Source organism: Castanea sativa, chromosome 8 (assembly GCF_040712315.1).
Source record: "Castanea sativa cultivar Marrone di Chiusa Pesio chromosome 8, ASM4071231v1".
Taxonomy (NCBI): Eukaryota; Viridiplantae; Streptophyta; class Magnoliopsida; order Fagales; family Fagaceae; genus Castanea; species Castanea sativa.
In genome coordinates, this window is record NC_134020.1 from 37,870,783 (window position 1) to 37,893,441 (window position 22,659).

General features: G+C 36.4%; 4 protein-coding genes across 4 annotated transcripts; 1 reads left to right on the plus strand and 3 right to left on the minus strand.

Annotated features, from left to right (window-relative positions):
- Positions 1 to 1,674: 1,674 nt before the first annotated feature.
- LOC142606279 (uncharacterized) lies at positions 1,675 to 2,521 on the minus strand. Its single transcript, XM_075777658.1, has 2 exons — positions 2,175 to 2,521; positions 1,675 to 1,987 (listed from the first exon to the last, which is right to left on the minus strand). The coding sequence occupies exons 1-2, from the start codon at positions 2,519 to 2,521 to the stop codon at positions 1,675 to 1,677; spliced, it is 660 nt and encodes a 219-aa protein (XP_075633773.1).
- Positions 2,522 to 2,539: 18 nt separating this feature from the next.
- LOC142606280 (uncharacterized) lies at positions 2,540 to 3,889 on the minus strand. Its single transcript, XM_075777660.1, has 3 exons — positions 3,557 to 3,889; positions 3,108 to 3,394; positions 2,540 to 2,978 (listed from the first exon to the last, which is right to left on the minus strand). Exons 1-3 carry the CDS (start codon positions 3,887 to 3,889, stop codon positions 2,540 to 2,542), a joined length of 1,059 nt encoding a protein of 352 aa, XP_075633775.1.
- Positions 3,890 to 13,295: 9,406 nt separating this feature from the next.
- On the plus strand, positions 13,296 to 14,804 carry LOC142607919 (E3 ubiquitin-protein ligase PUB24-like). The gene has a single exon (XM_075779587.1). The coding sequence runs from the start codon at positions 13,432 to 13,434 to the stop codon at positions 14,668 to 14,670; it is 1,239 nt and encodes a 412-aa protein (XP_075635702.1). The 5' UTR covers positions 13,296 to 13,431; the 3' UTR covers positions 14,671 to 14,804.
- A 4,226-nt stretch (positions 14,805 to 19,030) lies between these two features.
- On the minus strand, positions 19,031 to 19,684 carry LOC142606281 (uncharacterized). The gene has a single exon (XM_075777661.1). It carries the CDS (start codon positions 19,682 to 19,684, stop codon positions 19,031 to 19,033), a length of 654 nt encoding a protein of 217 aa, XP_075633776.1.
- Positions 19,685 to 22,659: the final 2,975 nt, after the last annotated feature.

Consider the following 22,659-nt stretch of genomic DNA (forward strand, 5'->3'; position numbering starts at 1 on the left):
CCCTCACCCAGTTGTCTGAGGTTGAAAAGGCCTATAGGAATGCAAAGTCCGCACTCCAAAGCTATGAGAAACAAGCGGCCGATGCACTGGAAGCCCAAAAAAAGCCTAAAATAGACTAGCTTTTATAGTGGTAGAGTTGAAATAAACACAGAAACAACTAGAGACTAAAGACCAGGAGAAAGCTGAGGCTGAACAAGCAGCATATGATGCCGGGATGAAGAAAACAGCAGAGAGCCTCATTGCCCAACTCAGGAATTTTGCTCGTGCATTCTGCCTGGAAGTATGGGGCCATGCCTTGGATGCTGCGGGAGTATCTACTGATTCTGAGCTTCGGGCTCCAGACAAAGTATATTACCCTTCCGCATTACAATTGGCACCCACACCTCCAAAGCCTCCAGCTGACTCTAGCTCTGTTCCTCCTTCTTCCATAGTTCTTCCAGATCAAAATCCTTTTTCCACTTCTGCTAAAGGCAAAGGAAAAGGAGAAGACATGCCACCAACAACGGATGTGGTTGTCGTGGAGAATGAAGAGGATGTAGTCGAGGTTGTGCAGTCGAAAAGGAAGAAAAAAGACAAAGAGCAAGAGAAGAAAGAAGCTAAGGAAAAACAATCAACTGCTTGAATCTTTAGCCCGAGGAACTTAATGACATTTTTGTAATGGGCCAAGGAATTAATGGTGCCTTTTTTTTTTTTTTTTTTTGCGCTATACCGGTCTCTAGTTTTAATAACAAAAACAATCCGTTGAAGTTATTTTTTGCTATTTACACTATTTATTATTATAGATAGTTTTGTACATACATTTTATTTCATGGACTTCATTTTCGTTATTTCACATATTTTGTTCCCGTCCTTTTTGCTTAATAATCAATTCATGGGGTTTTATCATATTACCACAACTTTACTATTACATTAACTTATAGAATTTAAGCAAACCAGTACATAATATTTACCTGGAACTGGACTTGGAATTTGTAGAATATGCTTTTTAGTTACGCTCTAGGGTTATGACTCCCAACAATTAAGCTAAGACTCGATTACGCCTTATCCCTAGAATGCTTCTATGCCATGCTAACTTTCCTTAAACTCGTAGTCCAAGTAGCCGAATAAGGCCTAGATCCAATTTAACATTTAGAAAATTCTGCCCTCATGTTAATTTTCCCTAGGATGATGACCTGAGGGACCGAACAAGGTCTAGGTTCAGTTTAACACTTAGAAGATTTTGCCAATGTGTTAATTTTCCCTAGGCTTGTGGCCCAAGGAGCTGAACAATGCCTAGGTTCAGTTTAACATTTCGAAGATTTGGCCAATGTGTTAATTTTCCCTAAGCTTGTGGCCCGAGGAGCCGAACAAGGCCTAGGTTCAGTTTAACACTTCGAAGATTTTGCTAATGTGTTAATTTTCTCTAGGCTTGTAGCCCGAGGAGCCAAACAAGGCCTAGGTCCAGTTTAACACTTTGAAGATTATGCTGTAAGAATAATTACTTCAATACATCAACCAAAAATATTAAAGTAAGACATATAAGCAAAGTACACAACAAAAGAGGATATTTCAGCATTAATAATAGTAACACCGCAGATTGTTTACATTCCAGGGGAGAGGAATTACATTTTCATCCAAATCTTCCAAATAATAAGCCCCAATACCCGCTGCAAACGTGATTCTATACGACCATGCCTAGTTAGGACCCAGTTTACCCCATGCAGGATTTTTTACTGTCCCCACTACCTTTCTTAATACAAGATCTCCTGGCATTAATGGCCTCAATTTCACCCCCTTATCATATGTTTGTTTGAGCTTTTGCTGATAGTTGGCCATCTTCACGCTTGCTACTTCTCTTTTTTCCTCAACAGTATTAAGATTATCGAGGAACATGCGATGATTTCCTTCAACGCTATACTGTTCAGATTTCAAGGTTGGGAATCCTGACTCCAGAGGGATTACCGCTTCCATCTTATATGTCATTGAAAAGGGTGTCTCATCGGTCGATCTACAGGGGGGTAGTGCGATAGGTCCATAACACGTTAGGCAACTCTTCTACCCATCTCCTTTTAGCATCATCTAGCCTCTTCTTCAGTCCAACCAAGATGACCTTGTTAGTGGCCTCGGCTTAACCATTTCCTTGAGGATAAGTCGGTGTCAAATACCCATTCCTTATTCCTAAATCTCCACAGTACCTTCTGAAGGCTTTACTATCAAATTGAAGGCCATTATCAGAGATTAAAGTATGCGGGACTCCAAAACGAGTAACAATATTCTTCCAGATGAATCTCTTTGCATCTACATCTCTGATGTTAGCTAGTGTTTCGGCCTCTATCCACTTAGTAAAATAATCTGTGCCGATAAGAAGCCATCTTCTATTACAAATTGCCCGAGGAAAAGGTCCGACGATGACCAAGCCCCACCGAGCAAATGGCCATGGGCTGGATAACGGATTTAAGACTCCCTCTAGTTGATGAATATTTGGTGCATACCTATGGCACTGGTTACATTTTTTTGCATAATCTTGGGAGGTTTTCTGCATATTTGGCCACCAATATCCCTAGGTCAGAGCCCGATGAGCTAAGGACCTCCCACCAGTGTGACTCCCGCATATGCCTTCATGTAATTCTTCTAATATGGGCTCAACTACTTCAAGATGTACACCCAAAAGATACGGACCCAAATAAGAACGCTTGTATAACTTCTGCTCCTTGGAGAGCCAATAACGAGGAGCATTTCTATGTACCTTTTTTGCCTCAGTTTTGTCTTCGAGCAATATACCTTGTTTTAAAAAGGTCACAATAGGATCCATCCAACTTGGTCCCACCTGAATACTGTGAATACCGATTGTTGGTATGCTGGCGAGACTGGAGTTCATCATATCCTCAACCAATACCACCCGCAGAAGCTTCGATCCCAAGGATGTGGCTAGCATAGCCAATGAATCGGCATGAGCATTCTGTCTTTTAGGGATTTGCTTCACTACAAAACTCTTAGACCTGTTTAAAGCACACTTCACCCTATTGAGATACCCTTGCATCCTCTCATCCCTAGCTTCAAACTCCCCATTGACTTGCCCGACAACTAACCAGGAATCGCAATATAATTCTACCACTTCTCTCTCTTACTGTCTAACCATTAGAGCTCTTACCAAAAGAGCCTCATACTCGGCCTCATTGTTGGTGGCTATGAAACCCAGTCGTAATGATTTTTCCATGATCAACCTCTCGAGAGTAATCAACACAATCCAAATTCTTGCTTCTTTTCGGTTAAACACCCCATCTGTATAGACTTCCCACGGGGGAACATTGATGGGTACGGTAGACGTCACCGTTAAGATTACCTCTTCTTTCTTGAGGTTATCCTCAGTGAACTCCGCCACAAAATCAGTGAGGACTTGTCCTTTGATGGCTGTCTAAGGCATATAAATGACATCATAAGCTCCAAGCCTTGTTCCCCATTTTTCCACTTGGCCTGTATAATCTGATTTCCTCAGGAGAGCCTGTAAAGGAAATTAGGTGAGCACTACTATCGTGTGGGCTTGAAAATAATGCGGAAGCTTTCTCATAGCATGTACAATAGCTAACACTGCCTTTTCCAAGGGTAAGTAATGCATTTCAGCCTCTTGTAGAGATTTACTAACGTAATACACATGTTTTTGGATGCCATCGTCATTCCGTCCGAGGACAAGGCTGATAGCATAATCTGTGATTGCCAGATAAGCGTACAACACCTCCTCCTTCTCAGGTCTAGAAAGTATCGGTGGACTAGCTAAATATCGCTTTAGATCTTCAAAGGCCAGAGCGCATTCCTCGGTCCACTGAAAATCTTTCCATTTGTGCAGGAGCTGATAAAAAGGACGACACCTGTCTGCGGATCGAGAGATGAACCTGTTTAATGCAGCCACCATACCAGTCAACCTCTACACCTCCTTGGGATTCCGAGGCGGGTGTAAGCCAACTATGGCCTTAATCTGGTCGGGATTAACTTCGATTCCTCGAGGCGTTATCATATAACCAAGAAACTTCCCTAAACTGACCCCAAAAGTGCACTTGGAGGCATTTAGACGTAGCTTGTGCCTTCTCAGGACTGAGAATGTTTCTTCCAAGTCTGCCAAATGAGCTTCCACCCTTTTGCTCTTAATCACCATATCGTCAATATAAGCTTCCATATTCCGCCCTAACTGTGACTCAAACATTCGAGTCACCATTTCTGATAAGTGGATCTCGCATTCTTGAGACCAAAAGGCATTACCCGATAATGATAATTGCCATTGGGGGCACATAAAGCTGTTTTCTCCTGATCAGATAATGATAAAGGTATCTGATAATAACCTTGAAAAGCATACAGGAAACTCATCCGAGGATGTCCAACAGTAGCATCTACCAGCTGATCGATTCTTGGAATGGGGAAAGGGTCCTTTGGGCACACCTTGTTCAGATCAGTAAAATCCACGCAAACTCTCCACTTCCCGTTCTTCTTTTTAACTACCACAGTATTAGCAAGCCACTCAGGGTAAAAGATCTCTTTAATAGTTCTAGCTTGATTCAACTTGTTTACCTCTACCCTTATAGCTTCGGCATGATCTCGAGATGCACGCCGAGAAGGCTGTTTGCGAGGCACAGCCTCGAGATTGACATTTAATTGATGACAAATAAACTCAGGGTCAACCCCCGGGACGTCATACATCGTCCAAGCAAAAACACCAATGTTGGCCTCCAAAAACTTTCACAACTTTATTTTTTCCAAAATAGGCAGATGGGATCCCACTTGGAAATACTTTTCCTCATCTTCCCCTATTAATACCTTCTCGAGGTCTTCAATCGAATCTCCACCCGTCTCGGCACCATGTCCTTGGGTAGGATTCTTTAATTGCTATAGAGTTTTCTGATCTGCTCCTATCTCCGGACTCTCAGTTGTCCTAATGATCGCAGATACCAAACACTCCTACCCGTCCACGGGTGAGATACTTGACCTTTACATGCAACGTCGACGAGATTGCACCCATGGCATGAAGCCATGGCCTAGCCAAGATGGCCGTGTAGGGTGAATAAGCCTTTACAACTATGAAATTAACTTGTACTTCCTCGTCCTCAACTTGCACGGGCAATCTAATCATCCCCTGAGGAATCACCGGCTTTTCATCAAAGCCTACCAACGGTGAGTCATACCTTTCAAGGTCCTCGGCTTTCAAATTTAATCCATTAAACAAATCGGGATGCATAATTTCTGCTCCACTTCCCTCGTCAACTAGGACGCGTTTCACATCATACCCCCCGATCTGAACAGTAACTACTAAAGCATCGTCATGTGATTGGCATATTCCCTCCTTATCCTCCTCAAAGAAACCTAAGGTTGGTATTGCCGACAACTTAACTTTCTTAACAATTTGATTACCCGTCTCCACGACCTCATCTCCGAGGCCACTTCGCACGGACATGACCCTGGAAGATGTCCCAAGCTCTCCCCCCCCCAGCTTTGCTAAAATGACGTTAATGGTGCCCAATGCTGGTCGAGGAGTATTGCCACGGTGTGATCCAGCCCCATGATGCTCGAATTGTCCTCCCGGTTGACATAAGAAATGGTTAAGCTTCCCCGCCCTTGCCAGCTGGCTCAAATGATCACGTAATGTTCTACATTCCTCCGTGGTATGTCCCTTATCTCGATGATAATGGCAATGAAGGCTTTGATTTCTCAAGGATGCATCTCCACTCATTTTATTAGACCACTTGAAATAAGGCTCATTCTATATTTTTTCTAATATCTGATACACCAACTCTTTGAACAATGAATTAACCAAAGGAGTCCCTATCGGCGATGAATGACCTGGGGGTTCTCTTTTGGGGTGATTGCCCTGATAACCCTCTCCCCGAGGATCTTTTCTCTTCGGGAGCATTTTTGTTTTACCTTTAACTTGAATCTGATCTTCTTCAACTTGTTTATACTTATCTATACGATCCATGAGCTGGCGCATATTTAAGGCAGCTTTCATTATCAAGGACTTTCTCAAACCATGTTCAGTAGGGAGCCCCACCTTAAAAGTCCTTATATCCACATCTTCAATATCGCCATCAATCTCATTATAGGTTTCCCAGTACCTATCTGAATAAGTTTTAAGAGTCTCTCATTCCCTCATTGCCATAGATAACAACGAATCTAAAGGCTTAGGGACCCTGCTGCACGTTATGAACCGAGCCCCAAACGTTCTTGTTAGCTCCTCAAAAGATCCTAAATAGCCTTCTTCTAAAGCATCAAACCAGCGCATGGCTACTGGCCCAAGGTTAGAAGGAAAAACTTTACACATCAAAGCTTCATTATTTGAATGAACTGCTATTTTTTGATTAAAGTGGCTTACATGCTCCATGAGATCAGTCCTGCCATTATAGATAGTAAAAGTAGGTTGAGAGAAACGATGAGGAAGCTTTGCCTTGTTTATCCTACTTACGAAAAGTGATTTAGAAATTTGCCTTAAGGCCTTACTCATAGCATCATTCCTCGTGCCTTGATAAGACCATCCCCCTACTCGTTTACCCCCACCTTTCTTAAACTTGTCCAAAGAAGTAGAAACAGAATGGGATTCGCCAGGGGGGGATTTGGACCCATGATGATCATCCCAACCCTTTTCAACCTCCGAGCCATCACTAGATGAAGAGGAAGAAATCCTTCTATTACTCCTCATTCGCTTTAGTTTTCTGCGCAAATGATTTATTTCTGACTGCATCTTTTGCACTTCTTCCTCACGAGAAACACGATCCCCAGAGTGTGAATGACTTCTTCTTGCACGATCACTATGATACGACTCCACAACCACACTTGGGGTGCGCAGTCTATCACCTCCCCACTGCATGCTTACAGATTGGTTCTCCCTCTGTGAACCAACTGATTCTTCCCTATCTTGGCTTTCACTTGCCATTTATCCTCAAGACAGAACCTCTCGCTTTACTGTTCCCACAGACGACGCCAATTGTAAGGACCAAAAATCCAACTAGGTATCAAAGCCCACTTAAAAATGGAAGTGGATCCAATCACCCAAGGCCCTAAACAAAGAATTTGTAGAGAGGGAACACAATAACAGCGGAGTGAAATGTCCTGAGGATTGCAATTAACATCAAAGGAATAATAAACAGTTTTGCCCGAGGAGCAATGTCTTACATTTCAGTCCAATATCTCTTTTTTTTTTCTCTCTTTCGACCCCCTTCTTCTGGCCTCTTTCATCCTTATCTATACTCCTTCCTCCTTGCATCGGCAACGTCCATCTCCCACCTAACTCTCTTCTTCTATTAGCACTTGTCCCATTGATTGTAAAAGGTGGTGGAATGGAACTGACTAACTGTCATTCATACTGTTCAGGTCACCTCCACATCAATGCGGTTGATAAAGTTGTTGCTTCTCATTTAATGTGGTTAGGAAACTAGGTGTAGAGCATTCAATGCAGAGTCCACAGGCCGTCACCCACCAAACCAGATATTTTCTCTCTGCCATATACCACTAGTATACTCTTGGTATTTGTTCATGCAACATCGTCTTCGGGTCCTCAGCCCTCGCTGTTTAACTAAGATCTCCATTGTCCCTTGATCTTCTCCCTTGGCCCTCAGCCTTCATCCTTAGCTAAGATCTCCTTCGTCCCTTGATCTTCATCCTCGGTCCTCGGCCCCCCACAGGTACGATTTCTGTTTTTAATGAGTTTTAGCTCCAATGAGCAACAAGTATTATATATTAATTAATGTGGAGACAAAGCAAAGTTGATTAATAAATATCTTAAGTTGAAAATCAAAGTCAGGTAACCGCATTGGATTAAATTCACTTAATAAATTAACTTAAGACTATTCAAGATCTTCAAACAAGTTAGATTTCATATGTTGACATAGGTAACATTTTTTTAATGAGTTTTAGCTCCAACGAAAGAGGGAAGAAAATATTCAGTTTATTATTGACCGTGTAATGCCTTGGGAGGAAGAGGCATGCGTTAAAAAAACAAAAGAAACAAAAACAAACAAACAAAAAAACAGTGTGCTATGCCTTTAAAATATTTCCATAATAATGATACTGATTTGAAAGAAGGAGAGAATAATCATGAGCAAGATGGAGAAATCCCACAACGATCTTCTTTATAATGATTTTCAATTAAAGCTCAAATTAATAATAATAAAAAAAATGTTATAATCAAAGAGATTTTTGCAGGCTCTAAGAGACGTGATTAGTAGGTAGCTTAGTCTCTATTTTTTTTTTCTCTAAAAAATGCTAAGACTACAACTAAATCCACAATTTATTCATATGGTGAGTTATGAGTGATGGAGTTGTGGACCCATATAGACTCGTCATTTTTACTCCACCTAGGGACAGAACCAGTACTTTAAGTTAGGAGAGCGACTTTGCTATTGGTTGTGTGTGTGGCGGCTTTGGCATCTAACTCTATTGTTGCTTAGCTGCATAGGATTTTTTTTTTTTTTTTTTGGTCTTTGATGTGTAAGAACAAAATTATTTTGTTTAAAATTTGTTATAGGGCCGGGTTGTTTGTTTTTGTTGTTGGGCTAATTTTTTTGGGCTTGTATATTTTATTTTAGCTTTTAGATTTATAAATTTTTTTATGGTCTTTAAAATGAGAAACCTTCTAGAGCTACAAACTTTTTTAGAAAATTGCTAATATAATGAGTAGTTATTGGTAAGTAAAAAAAATAATGTAAGTTGTGGCTCCAAATGCAAACCAATAAGAATTTATTACCTTAATAATTTGTAGAAATGTTGTAAAAAAGGTTGTGACTATAACAATACTCTTAAAAAAAATCAATGATATTATTAAGTGGGCAAAATGTATAAAATTGCCCCCAAGCCCTAGTGTGGCTCCGTCCCTGACTCCACCACTCATAACTCTCTCTCTCTCTCTCTCTCTCTCTCTCTCTCTTTGAGAAAATCCACCACTCATAACTTAATAAGATTATATATCAGGTTTTGTGATGAATTGAGGTAATTTTAATAAGGTTGCAAATTATGTGAGTCAATTGTGAGAACAGATTAGAGATTAGACTCTTTTGTTTTTTTGGTATATCTAGAAGACGTGATTATTGCAATGAGAGAAAGGATCAGGATTCATGAGAGACATATTCATCATGTTGAAATCTAGAGCTGCTGCTATGGTCAAAATTAATGACAAGTGCAGAGCGGATTAGCCGGCACCATTAACTATTCTCTGCTTCACTTCTTCTACTCGTATCTGCTTCATAAGTCATTACACCCAACAAGAAAGTAAATTATATGCTAATAATCATTTTTATTATAAACTCTTACCCATGAAGAAAGTCGTTGTATCTTTCATAGAATATCGGTTTGATTCTAATTTACACGTATAAATAAAGCATCATTGCTAGGCGACATTTCACTGAAGGTCCTATCATTGGTACGTGCAAAAATCATTATGTTGAAAAGAAGAGTTGATTACACAAACTCTTATATATACACTCCGAATTAATTACATTAAACCTTGCGTTTGGTACGAGTAAGAGCATTTTTATCAAAGATTGCAAAAATGCTAAAACTTAAATTTTAACATTTGAAACCCAAAAAATCCACTCCATCAAAACTTGCATATGCTAAAAGATTTGCCATCTTGCTACAGTGCACTCTCATTTTTGAGAGCGCACCGTAGCAATATGTTATAATATTTTATTGATTTCTAATTCTCTCTCTCCTCAGACACGGCTCACTCTCATCACTCTCGTTCACTTTCTTAGACTCTCCCTCTTGTTCTCTACTTCTCCCTCACAACCCAGCCATCATCTCCCTTCCCTTTTCATCACGTTGCCTCCATTTTGAAACCCATCTGCTCTACATTAAGCTTCAAGGGTTTGTGGTCGGTGATTGTGGTCATGAGGCACGGTGGTGGTTCGGCGATTTTGGTCATGATTTGGTGGGTATTGGTGGTGCCTCGGCAACGGTTTTGATGGGGTTGAGATCGGTGTGGTGGGTTTTGGTTGGGGTTGAGAGAGTTGGGTGGGTGGCGGGTTTTGTGGTGGCTGTTGATATTGGGTGAGGCTGGGCTGCGGTGGTGGGGTTCGGATTTGCAGGTTGTGGGTGTCATTGATGGTGGTTTTGGGTGATTAATTTTTTTGGATGTGGTGGGTTGCAATTTACTGTGATTGTGGTGATTGGGGGTGTGACCGTGGCTATGGCAATGGTTGACCGTGACTGAGGTGTGGTTGTTGTGGCTGAGGCGTGGTTGCTATGGCTGAGGCGGTACTAGTTGTGGTAGTCGTGGGTCTCTGGGTTGTTTTTGTTTTTGTTTTTTTGGTTGATGGTGGTATGAGGATGTGGGTTTGGTTGGTGATGAGGTTGTGAGTTTGGGTTTGTGATTTTGGTGGTTGGGGATTGTGGTGGCTGTCAGCTGGTGGGTTTTTATTTTTTATTTTTTTATGGTGGTAGTGGCTAGCCGTGGGTGTGGCTGTGACTGGGGTTTGCTTGGACTGAGAAGAATGTGGTGGGTTTCATCAGAGAAAGAGAGAGACACAGTGGTAAAATAAAAATAATATCATTTAAATGAAGTTGTAAAAAAAAAAAAAAATGTTTGATGTTTGGTATATTATAAAATGAGGTATTAAAATTGTAAAAGTAGTTTTTTGAGATTGCAAATGCTAAAAAATTTAGAAGGCTTGATACGAATGCTCTAATGTTTTAAGATTGCTAAAAATGTTTAAAGATTTTCATGTTTTGTTGCAAATCACACCAGAGAATTAGATGCTAGGGATATCTTGATTCCCTCTTAACCCTTTTTTGTATCAATGTCAATTCTCTTTAAAATAGGTAAGTATCCAGATTCCCAAACTTAAAAGAAATTGTATTTTTTATTGACAATTTTAACTATTTTCCCTTATCATTTAAGCAATGGAGATAAAATATAAAACAAATCATTAATATCTTATAGACCTAAACGTTGTTAGGTTGTTTTGTTATGACTTAAGCTCTATTTAAAATTATGGTTAAGAATTAATTTTCCCCTCTTTATATCTCCTATTGGGGATTGGTTAGATGCTAAAGTAAATTAAATTATTTATTTTTATTAAAAAGATTTTTCATAAAGAATAAGAATTTAAATAGTTATTTTTGTATTGTACTTGTCATTTTGAAATGTTAGATTATAGTTTTAATGTATTTGTTATAATTTATAGTTTACAATTTTTTTGTCATTATTTATTTGGAGGAAGATTTAAAATTAAAAAAAAAGGCTCGATATTGGATTTACAAATGTAAGGATAGTATGAGAAAAAGAAATGATTCATTTAAGATTTTTAAGAATAAACTAAACATTATAATTTCATATTTTTAGAATCTTATTAAATTCTCAGTTAAACTAAACATATGAATAGTTATATTTCTAGGCATCCAGATTGCAAAACATCACATTCTTAATAATCTAGATGTCAAGAGTGATATGAATTTTTCCATACCAATAAGTGAAAATTTGTATTTGCGAGAGTAGTACAAAGAAGAGGTCAATTGATTGTCCAACTGATTTCTTATTTGAAGTTCGAATCTCGGTTTTTGTGCTTAAATACAAACAAGAGGTAAATTGATTGTTCAATTCATTTTCAAATTTGAAGTTTGAATCTTGGCTTGCCTTTAAACTTTGCAATTTTGCAGTTTTGCACTTTGACTGAGATTCGTTCCACAAGCCTAATACAAGTAAAAGTCATGAAAAATACATTAAAAAAAAAAAATTTGAGCACCAAAATACAATCAAAATTTGTCGTAGAATTAGCCATCACTATAAGACTAAACAAATGTAATAAGCAAAAAATAAAAATAAAAATTGAACCCAAATTAGCAAAACTATTTGTTTTAACTTGATCTTGAAACATAATATTGAACTGAAATTAATTTTCTAATTAAGGTTAATAGAAAATAATTTAGTTAACTTATAAACAATGAAGTATGAATAAACTATTTGGACGAACTCATTTGGTTTATTTGCTTATCATAAACAGTCTTTTAAACCTCATTTTATCTAATTACATTCTATTTTTACAGATCTTGTAATTAAATTAAATAAAACAATGAAATATAAATTCATTTATTAGAAAGTATTTTGGGTTAAGAGTAATTTTCTTTGATTTATTTTGCCTAAATAGAGTAATTTTACCTTTGATATAACTTATTTTTTTATTGAGCACTTGGTCAACGTTTCTTATCTGTTATGGCTATATGACAAGTTAAAATTTTATTTTTCCTAGCTACTTGTTTCGTTTCATAGAAATCATTACAAATTCTAATAAAATCATCATTCATCCCTTGAATTTCACCTGAAGTAGTCAGCAGGGTATTATAAGTCAGAAAAAGACAGAAAAGGAAGGCTTGAGGCTCAAGCGCATGAAAATTAGTTCAAAGCATCCTCTAAAAAAAATAGAGTAGTTCAATGTACAGATTAGTCAGGCAAATGGGTTTTGGTTTGGTAGTTTTGTTACAACCGTATGCCGCCCCCAAACAAAACCAGTCCCGCCTACAAAATTAGCCAGATTCTCCGGTCTCTTAGTTGAAAAGTCTGAAAATTCCAAAGGCTATTGTATTTGTGGGCCATTCTCTCGTTAAATTTACAAATAACTGGTCAGATGTTTGGAACAAAAACACTAAATTGTAAATTACACCCTTAAAGTTTAAGGGTATTTAAATTTTATACATTAAAAATTTAGAATTTGAATTTTTACTCTATGAAGTTTTATTTAGTTTTCATCAGCAACCTCTTCATTTATATTTTTCATTAAGTGCCACATAAACTTGTCACACATATTTAGTTTTTCCAATTAAATGATATCATTTTTATAGCCTAAAAAAATCAAATAATTAAAAATGACATGATATCATTTTATCGAATGAACTATACACACATTGCAAACTTAAATAGCACCTAATAGAAAATGTGGACGTAAAAATTACTAATGCAAATAGAATAAAACTTTAAGAATTAAATCTAAATTTTAAAACTTTAGGACCTAAAATTCAAGCGATTTAGTGGATCAAAAATATAAACTCAGAAAAAGGACTAAAAAAACATGTGGGACCATCACAGGGTGACCATTATAAAATGTGTTCCATGTGGTTCTTGGTGGGAAGTTGGAAGACTAGTCTTATCCCATGCAATTGCCAATGTGATTTACATTGTTTCTCGTGGGGTTGACCATCCAAGTAGCAGCGAGAAACTATGACTAGTAAAACAAAGAAAAAGTGTACAAAGAACTTAGTGTCTGACGTTGTCACTGTGTATTAATTTCAAACTTCCAACTTCAAACACTGCCATTAATATTAAATATTTAGCCGCTTTCTCTTACCAACATTGCAAACGTATCAGATAGTCTTTAATTTCTTTCCCCAATCTTCAACTATTATCCTCCATTATTCTCAAACTTTTTCTCCATATAGCTTTAGAACTTTCCTATTCTTTAATCAAAGTTGCAATAAACTTCTAAGATGGAAGAAATTGAGATACCTCAATACTTCATTTGTCCCATATCTTTACAAATCATGAAAGACCCAGTTACGGCAGTGACAGGCATCACATATGAGCGTGAAAGCATCGAGCAGTGGTTAATATCATCAGCAAAGCGCAACACAACCACATGCCCTGTCACAAACCAGCCATTGCATAGAGACTCAGACTTGACGCCAAACCACACTCTGCGTCGGCTAATCCAGGCGTGGTGCACAGCTAATGCAACAAAGGGTGTTGATCGAATTCCCACACCGAAAGCTTCTCTCGACAAAACCCATGTACTGAAACTTGTGCGAGAGCTTGGAGTTGCTCATTTGTATGTAAACGCTTTGAAGAAACTGGAAGCCCTGGCAACAGAGAATCAACGCAACAAGTTGTGCATGGCTGAGGCTGGTGTGGCTAAGGAGTTGTGCTTGTTAATCATAAAATGTTTTAGAGAAGGGAGTACAATCGGCCTTGAAGAAGCTCTTAGAATTCTTCATCTTATTTGGGGTTCAATTCCGAAACTGGAGGTTAAGATTCTTGTTAATGAAAACTGTGATTTTATCGACTCGTTGACATGGGCTTTGCACTGTGAAATTGATAATCATGTTCTTGTGAAAGAAGAAGCAATGATAGTTCTGGAAAAAGCAATTAAAGTTGCAAATACAAGTCGATTGGAGCGGCTAAGGCTTGAATTCTTCAAAACCATTATAATGGTATTAAGAGGAAAACTACTTTCTCAGCAAGTTATCAAATCAGCCTTGCTTGTGCTAACAGAAACATGCCCTTTGGGCAGAAACAGGTTCAAAATCGTGGAAGCCGGTGCAGTTTTCCAGCTAATTGAACTCGAACTCGAAAAAGCTCATGAAAAGAACATCACTGAGCTAATCTTTAATGTTTTGGCACTATTATGCTCAACCGCTGATGGGAGAGAACAGCTTCTAAGACATGCAGGAAGCATAGCAGTGTTGTCTAAAAGAATCCTCAGAGTTTCTCCAGCCACAGACGACCGAGCTCTTCATATACTTTCATTGATTGCAAAATTCTCAGCAAGAAATGATGTTATTCAAGAAATGTTGAGGGTTGGAGCTGTGACAAAGCTTTGCATGGTGATGCAAGCAGATTGTGCAACATATCTAAAAGAAAAGGCAAGAGGGGTACTTAAGTTACACTCTGTTGTGTGGAATAATTCTCCATGTATTGCTGTATATCTGTTAACGAGGGAGCAGAGGTAATAATATTTGGAACTTAATTTTTAGACTTTTCTTCTTGGTTTTACCATTATCTTTTTCTTTGTATCTGTATCCAAGCAACTGTATACTATAGTAATTGTTGACCTTTAATTTGGGTGTCAATTTTCTTCTTCTTCTACTCTTTTTATGTCTTTGTTCTTACTTTCAAATTATCTTCTTGCAACTAAGCACCGACCATTAACAAAGATATGGGAAGAGTCGAATTCCTCACATTTAAATCATGTGATGTGAGTGTCAATCAACGTGTGAAAAGGGAAACTTCGTATATGAACAAAAAGAGAGAAAAAAGGGCCCTGCGTACGAATTCTATAGCATAAAAACCCTTCTACAGAGAGTGATAGTGTTAAACTTCTTTCTTTCTTTCTTTTTTTTTTTTGACGCTTTTCTGGAAGAAAAATGCATATCTTGAATTTGTGTTAGGGCTATTAAATAGGTTATATGACCACTAAACACATTGTAAGAAAATTTTGGGAGCAATAGACTAAGTAAGGTTGTCCATGGGTTGGGCAGGTCGGGTTTTTGCCCAATCCACAACTGACCCGTACAAGATCGGGTGGGTGGTTTTTCAACCCGCAACCAATCCGTAACAGTAACAAATTCATCGGTTTGGGTTGCTAGCAGGTGGTCGTCGGTTTCAGGTGAACCCGATAATCATCGGAATCCGCCGAAACATGAGGAGAGCTCGCCAGATCCGGTGAAATCTTGCCAGATCCATCCAAGATCCGGTGAGATCTTATCAGATCCAGAGAGATTTCTACCAAATTGTGATGAGTTGGTCAGATCCGATGTTTATTGTGCCAGAAATTGATGGATTTAAGTGAAAAAGTGGCTAAAATCTGGAAAAAATGGCCAAATTTTAATGGACTTCGGACAAGTTTGGTTTTATGGGTTTTAGAGGAAGAGATCCGAAATTTGACTCGTCGGCGTCGGGTTTTTGGAGTCGGGACCCGAGTCCGACCGCCAAAGCCATCGGATTGGGTGGTTTCGGGTCGAGTTTGAGCGGATGGGGTGGGTGGGCGGTTGATTTGGACAGCCCTATAAGACTAAGCATATTGTTGGAAACAAGTATAGTGACATCTCTATAACTGTCTCATTATGTCCTACTCATTTGGTCACATTAGATTAAGTGTTCATTTGTGTCCAGCTTTTTCATTTGGCTTTTAGCTTTTTTGACTAATGCAACAGTTTTTTAAAAACTTTTTTTTCCCCTCACTTTGCAAATAATAAGTATATTTCAGCCTATTTTCAACAAAATACAATTAGCAAAAAGCCAAATAAGCTAATGTTAAACGCATACTAGTAAGTATCTCTAATCCCTCTTTAGTCTAATATCTCAAAGTTACGCTCCATAACTACAATTATGTTGCAACATCTAAGCTACACAACCTACTAGCATTAGGCTCGACAAACGAATTGGGTTGGGTCTGGTTAATCAGATTACGTGAAGTAAGAAGATCCTAACTTCTTGTTTCTTATGGAGTCAAGATTAGATGATAATGATTCGCAAAAAAAAAAAGGTTAGATGATAATGGAGTTGACTAGTTAAGTTATAGATTGAGGTTTCCAAATGCTATTACAACAAACAGATAAAGTTAATTTACATACAGGTATAGAGGTGCAAAGCCTTTCTAAATAAAGTTTTGTTGTTAATGAATGATGTTAATTTTACTTATATAGTCATATTGCACTAATACCAAAAGTTAAATGCCCAAAAAAAATTCACATGATATATAGACAATATTACTGATTAGTGTTTATAAAATCACTTAGAGGCTCATTAAAAGTGTTGGCTAATGGCCGGGCTCAAACAGATGCTTAATTACCCAAATTATTTCAAATAGTTAGATTGCCTTTGTATAGGCTGATTACTGATAATCTCCTTATAGCCTTTGAAACTTTACACCATATGAAAAATTTACAGATAGGCAAATTGAATCAAACATGTTGATTTGAGTAAGATATACGATAAAGTAGAATTTCCTTTCAAAAAAAAAAAAAAAAAAAGAAGTAGAATGAGCATTTCTAGAGAAGATGATGCTAATTGCTAAACATGGGGTTTCTTGATAAGTGGATGGCCTTGATTATGAAGTGCATTTCATCATACTCGGATTCCCACCTCCTTAATAAGGATGCAAATTGCCATCTAAGGGATTGCATCATGGAAATGCCCTTTCCCCTTGTTTTCGTTGTGTTGAGGGTCTCATGGTTCTACTGAGGCACGCAGAGTCAGAGGGAAACCAAGAGGAGTATCGATCCAAGAATTACACAACATTTTCTGTAGATGATTGCCTTCTTTTCTACTTAGCTACTATGTAGGAGTGTTAAAGGATACAATAAATCTATAGATCGACGAAGACTCATTAGGCCAAAAGATTAAATGTAACAAATTTGTCTTTTACAACTTCTTTTTCCTTTTCAACAAAAATACAACAAATTAAGGAGATACATGAGACAATTAAGGCAGCATTTTGTATCCCAATTATAAAATAGCATAAGAAGAATCTAGGCTAAACATCACAATGGGAAGATGAAAAAGACAAACATTCTTACAAATTAAAGAAGAAGTACGGAAGAAATTGTAAAGGTGAAAGGAAAAGTTACCGTCTCAAGTGAGATGTGAATTGTCAAAAGCTAAAAGATATGAAGGCGGGCTTAGGGATCTTAGATCTTTTAATACGGATGTCCTAGCAAAATAAGAGTGGAGGCTACTACAAAACCATATATTAGTCACTCTTTTACCGAGTTTTCAAGTCAAGATACTTTTCCACATCACTCTCTTTTGGAAGCCAAATTGAATACAAAGGGCTCGAATGACTGGTGAATCATTTATGAAGTAAGAATGTCTTGATGAGTGGCTTAATTGATGCTAATTCGATTGGTTGGAGATCTAATTTCATAAAGATAATTTATAAGTCTCATGAGACTGAGACGAACAAATTAAAAAAAAGAATTTCTACCTAGTAAAAGGAGGAGAAAATAAGGATTAGTTTGGGTGAAAGCCATAATTCAGGCTATCCACAGGTAATTTTGGTTCTGATTTACTGCCAACTTATTAATTGATTTGATCACGTCGAGTTGGGAAGAAAACAAATTATTATTATTTAAGCCGATCAACAGATTTGATGATTAGATCGATCGGATTTTTGGTTGAAGCCGAGACCAAACCCTTCTACAATTCTTTCATTAGTCCGGTTGAAAACTACGTTGAAAATATTAAATTATGTCAATAGAATTACAAAACTCTTAAGCCTAGTAAAACAGAAATAGGATGAAACGGAACCATTGGATCTAAACCCACAAAAGGCTGAAATGGTACTTAGATTACATGAATATAGACGGATTACCAGCAACTTTGTTTCTTACAAAATATAACATACATAAAACAAGTTGTTCGATCTACTCAGGGTAGAAAAGTAGAAAGTGACATCTTTTAATTTTAAACCACATGGCTAGAAATATTTTCAACGAGAGATCAAATGCTTTAATCGTATGCAACTACGCTGTATCTAATTGGCTGCTCAAACTGGCAGCTTTGACTGTTCTACCTAACTTATGAAAAATCAAAAGAGAAAAGCCTTAATTTTATTTATATCTTGTTTGATTGACTTATGACTACATGGGTTTTGGTTGATGTATACTCTTTTTTTTTTTTTTTTTTTGTATGTGTGAATTAATAAATAAGATATAGTTCCAAAAAAATCGAGAGAGTAGATAGGCCCCGTCCATCATTGCTACTTGGATCGGCAGGCTTCTCTTATCAATAAAAATATACATTAATTTACTCATGACACATCTCAATAAACTTTGAAATCATATTATTTTCTCTCTTACGTCTAAACTCATGCATCAAAAGATAATTAAAAAATTAAAGAAAATCCTTTAATCAAATCAAAACCGGCACTCAAGGAATATAATAACGGTTTTATTCATGTTGACGAAGATGCAACATTTGAAAAATCTTTTGTCTCTATTATCCGTTCAAATATATTTCTCTAGACAAAATAATACGCTGCTGACTCCGCTAATTGTTTGTTGTCCTACCCAAGTGGAAGTGGATACCAATCCTGCAATTTTGGAAGAAATGGACAAAAATGTAAATTGGTTTTTTTTTTTTTTTTTTCTTTTCTTTTGGATTCCGTTTTTTTTTTAGAAGAAGACTAATTTTTTTCTGATGCACCGGATCCCATCAGAAAAACAACTTAAGAGACTGCTAACAATTTAGCTTCTTCAATCAAATGGCCGTAGGCAGCAAAGGAAGCCCCCTCAGTCTTCAAAGTATTGATAATTAACTCTGAATCTCCCTTTAAAATGAGAGAAGATAGTCCAATGTCTTTAGCAAAAATTAAAGCTTGACAGCTGCCAAGGCTTCAACAGCAGCCACTTTGTTAGGAAGAGAAATCTTTTCAGCCATGGAAGCAATTACTTGACCTCCCTCGTTTTTAACATCTTTAAAAACTGCACCATCAAAATTAACCTTAAAGCAATTGTTTGGGGGAGGTTTCCACTTTACCCTTTGAGGAAATCGGTTTACTGCATCTGAAGCTTTGGGAGGAAAAACTCGAAGAAAATTCTCATTAGCTGCAATCACATCAGGAGTGACTTGTTCAATGGGAAACAACTTATCAATTGTTCTCAAAAGGTTTCTTCTATGCCATAAAGTCCAGATGATCTGTGCAAAGAGGTCGAGATTGCTCCCCTCTATAATCACATTTTGAACTAACTCATGACCAAACCGATTGAAGTGAGTGCAGGACCGAAAGTTCCAGCAAGGATTTGAGTCCCAAACAGGTGAAAGCAGAGGGTATTGCCAAAGAGCATGCCGAACATCTTCCGGGGCTTGTTGACAGTGGTTACAGGTGTCCTCCAATAGAATTTTCCTATGTACCAGATTTGTTTTTGCTATTATGGAGTTACGAATTGCCCTCAAAAGAAAATTTCTGACTTTTTTTTGAATTGCCAACCACCATGCTTTTTTGCCATGGCCGGCCCTAGACATTTTAGAGCCTAGAGAACTAAAAATGTGGTTCTTTTTTTTATACTTATATTAATTAAATTAATGTTTATTTAATTTTCTTATATTATAATATATTTTATTTAAAATCCATTTTTCTTGCATTTTAAGATGCAAATTGACTAATTAAGTTTTTATATTCAAGTTCTTTTAACATTTTTTTTCAATCGATAATATAGCTAACATCTCTTCTTCTAACATCATTATTTTCATTTTCTTCTAAATTATTTTAAAGTTCATTATCAAGATTTATTGTATTGCAAAATTGAACATCATTGTTATTATGCAATTGTATTATTTCATTATCTTCTAACTCTTTTTGGTGAATTTCTTGCTCATTTGAGATATTTTTATCCAAATTTAGTGTTATATTTTGTTTGTTACTAATAACAAATTTATCCATTGATCATTTTTGAGACTCAATTAATTTTTCTTCTTTTTTTCTTTTTTTTAAGTTTTTCATATCCAGATGCATATTTTTTAGTAGACATTTCTAATCAAACAATATATTTATAAAGAGTAAAATAAAAAATAACTTTCAATTGCAGAGCAAATGAGAAATAGAACCTGATTTATATAAAAAGTATTGTTGTAGTTTTACTGAACAATAACAAATTTTTAGCAATCTCAACCTACATGAATAAAGACTTATTCAATATATTACCACTAACTAATATATATATATATATATACACACACACACACAAGATTAAAATTTAAAAAAAAAAAAAATTAAACACAAGCATAACAAAAATTTAAACACAGCCATAACACAAAGATTATTAATAAGACCTGCCTTTAAAAAAAAAAGCACAAAACAAGTCATATCTAATATCTATAACGCCAAAAAAAAAAAAAAACTTGAAGGCCCAAACATGAAACATCCAGGCAGGAGGCCCAATCTTTTTATCTTAAGTCTTAGCAAATAAAAGGAAGAGAAAGGCTGAAAGTGAAGCCAAGCGCCCATTCATCATCAAAAAAAAAAAAAAAAAAGCCCAGCGCCCAAACCCAAATAATGAAATAATACCTGATAATAGAGAACTCAAAACCTAGAGCTATAGAGCAGAGGTGGTAGAGCACTGAGCACACAGTTGAGAGAGGCAGAGAGCAGAGAAGGAATCAATGAATCAGAGAGGCGAAGAAAGGCAAGCTTGCTTAAGATGAGAGAGGCGGAAAGCAGAGAGAAAGAAGCAGAGCTACAAAGGGAACGGTAAAACTAAAAATTTTACGGATTTGAGTTGTTTTATTTGTTTTGATTTGTGATTGTTTTATGGTTAATCTCTTTAGACAGGATTTGTAGTTTAGCTTGTTGATTTTTGGTTTGTCTAGAGGATAATATTATTATTTTTAGACAATGATTTTGTTTAGAACCAATGTTTAATCGGATCTACCAAAATTTTTATTTTTTGGTTAAAAGGATGTGCTGGATAATTTTTAAGTCATTTGAAACTTTTTTTTTTTTGGCCCCTACTACCCATTTTTTTCTAAGATTTTGGGGCCTCCTTTCACTTGGGGGCCTTAGGCAATTGCCTAATTGGCCTAGGAGGAGAGCCAGCCTTGTTTTTGGCTTCAGTTGATCCACTTGTTTTTATCATGGTATACACATGCTTTAGGGTCTGTCTTGCATTGTGTTTGTGTCAGGAGAGCCACAACAAAAAAAAAAAAAATTCAACCTATACCAACGTTTTTATTTTCCGGCATTTTCTAAAACCGCCACTATAAGTTTCCTATTACGGTGGTTTTAGTAACTGCCGCTATAAACAAAGGCTTATAGCAATTCTTTAGCAGTGGTTCTAAAGCAAGTATACATATTACGACAGTTTGAAACCACCAAAATAAGTCTTATTTTTGTGAAATCTAGTTTTTATTTTTATTTTTATTTTTTTCATACTAGGTCTATTACTACGGTTTTAAAATAAGAGTCATACTAACGAATGCCCTTAGGGCATTAATTAACAATTCATTTTAGAAAAGTTTTGACATCACTTTTATGGGAAATGAAAAAAAACTGTCAAAACATTAATTGTTTTTCTTTCTTTTTCCATAAAAACTTTCTTTAAATAAATTATTAAACAATGCCCTAAGGGCATTCGTTAATATTTCCCTTAAAATAATTTGAAAATGTGGAAGAGAGTCTTGTATTCTTCATTAATACTAATTTATATCTATATTTTGAATTGATACATGTTTACAAGTATTCCTGTAAGAATAGAGATAAAAGTATATCAAAATAAAACAAAAGAAATTAAATATGGCAAATTACACTCTCCTCCGTTAAGGTTTGGAAAAATGACACTCACTCCCAAATTTGAAAGGAAAAAACACTCCCCTTCCTTGAGATTTGAAAAAAATAACACTCCCCCCTTTCTATTAATATTAGTAACGAAATATTCCAATTTTTCAAAAGATTCTCTTTACCAAAGTTTAATTATGGTTAGTGAAAAGAGCATTCACATAAAATAAAATAAAAAATGAAAATAGCAAATTATAAAATATGTTGCTTAAGTGGATTTTTTAGTCTTTTCTAGCACCTTTCCAATTGATTTTTTAAAGATTGATGATCCTCATAGATTTTTTAATCGCACCTTTCTCCAACTCTTTGGATCAAAATTTATGAAATAAAACAATTTGTCGAAGCTTTCAAGCTTTTATTGTTTAAAAATGAGTTTGAAATTTTCAAAGTCACTTATCAATATAAAAAACTTTTAGACATAGGTGAATTGGATAGAATTTACATAGGTGCATGTGTGTGTATACATACATACATACATACATACATGTGTGTGTGTGTGTGTGTGTTTATCAAAGTGTTGTTGTGTTGTGTTGCTATTTTTATTTCATTGCAATTTATTTTGTTAAACCACATTTTCATTACACAGGATATCTACTTATAGATTTTGTAGAGTTTATTTAGACCCCTTAAACAACAATTGGATTAACCTAGTTAACAAGACAAGTTA

What these genes read in the sequence shown, in the direction of transcription:
- LOC142606279 (XM_075777658.1), bottom strand. Translation starts at nt 2,521, where the DNA reads ATGCAGAAAACCTCCCAAGATTATGCAAAAAAATGTAACCAGTGCCAT. An exon ending in GATAGTAAAGCCTTCAGAAG is followed by an intron (nt 1,988 to 2,174) that starts GTACTGTGGAGA and finishes ACCCCCCTGTAG; the next exon opens with ATCGACCGATGAGACACCCT.
- LOC142606280 (XM_075777660.1), bottom strand. Translation starts at nt 3,889, where the DNA reads ATGGTGGCTGCATTAAACAGGTTCATCTCTCGATCCGCAGACAGGTGT. An exon ending in AAAAGGCAGTGTTAGCTATT is followed by an intron (nt 3,395 to 3,556) that starts GTACATGCTATG and finishes TATATGCCTTAG; the next exon opens with ACAGCCATCAAAGGACAAGT. An exon ending in AGAGCTCTAATGGTTAGACA is followed by an intron (nt 2,979 to 3,107) that starts GTAAGAGAGAGA and finishes TGCTTTAAACAG; the next exon opens with GTCTAAGAGTTTTGTAGTGA.
- LOC142607919 (XM_075779587.1), top strand. Translation starts at nt 13,432, where the DNA reads ATGGAAGAAATTGAGATACCTCAATACTTCATTTGTCCCATATCTTTA.
- LOC142606281 (XM_075777661.1), bottom strand. Translation starts at nt 19,684, where the DNA reads ATGTCTAGGGCCGGCCATGGCAAAAAAGCATGGTGGTTGGCAATTCAA.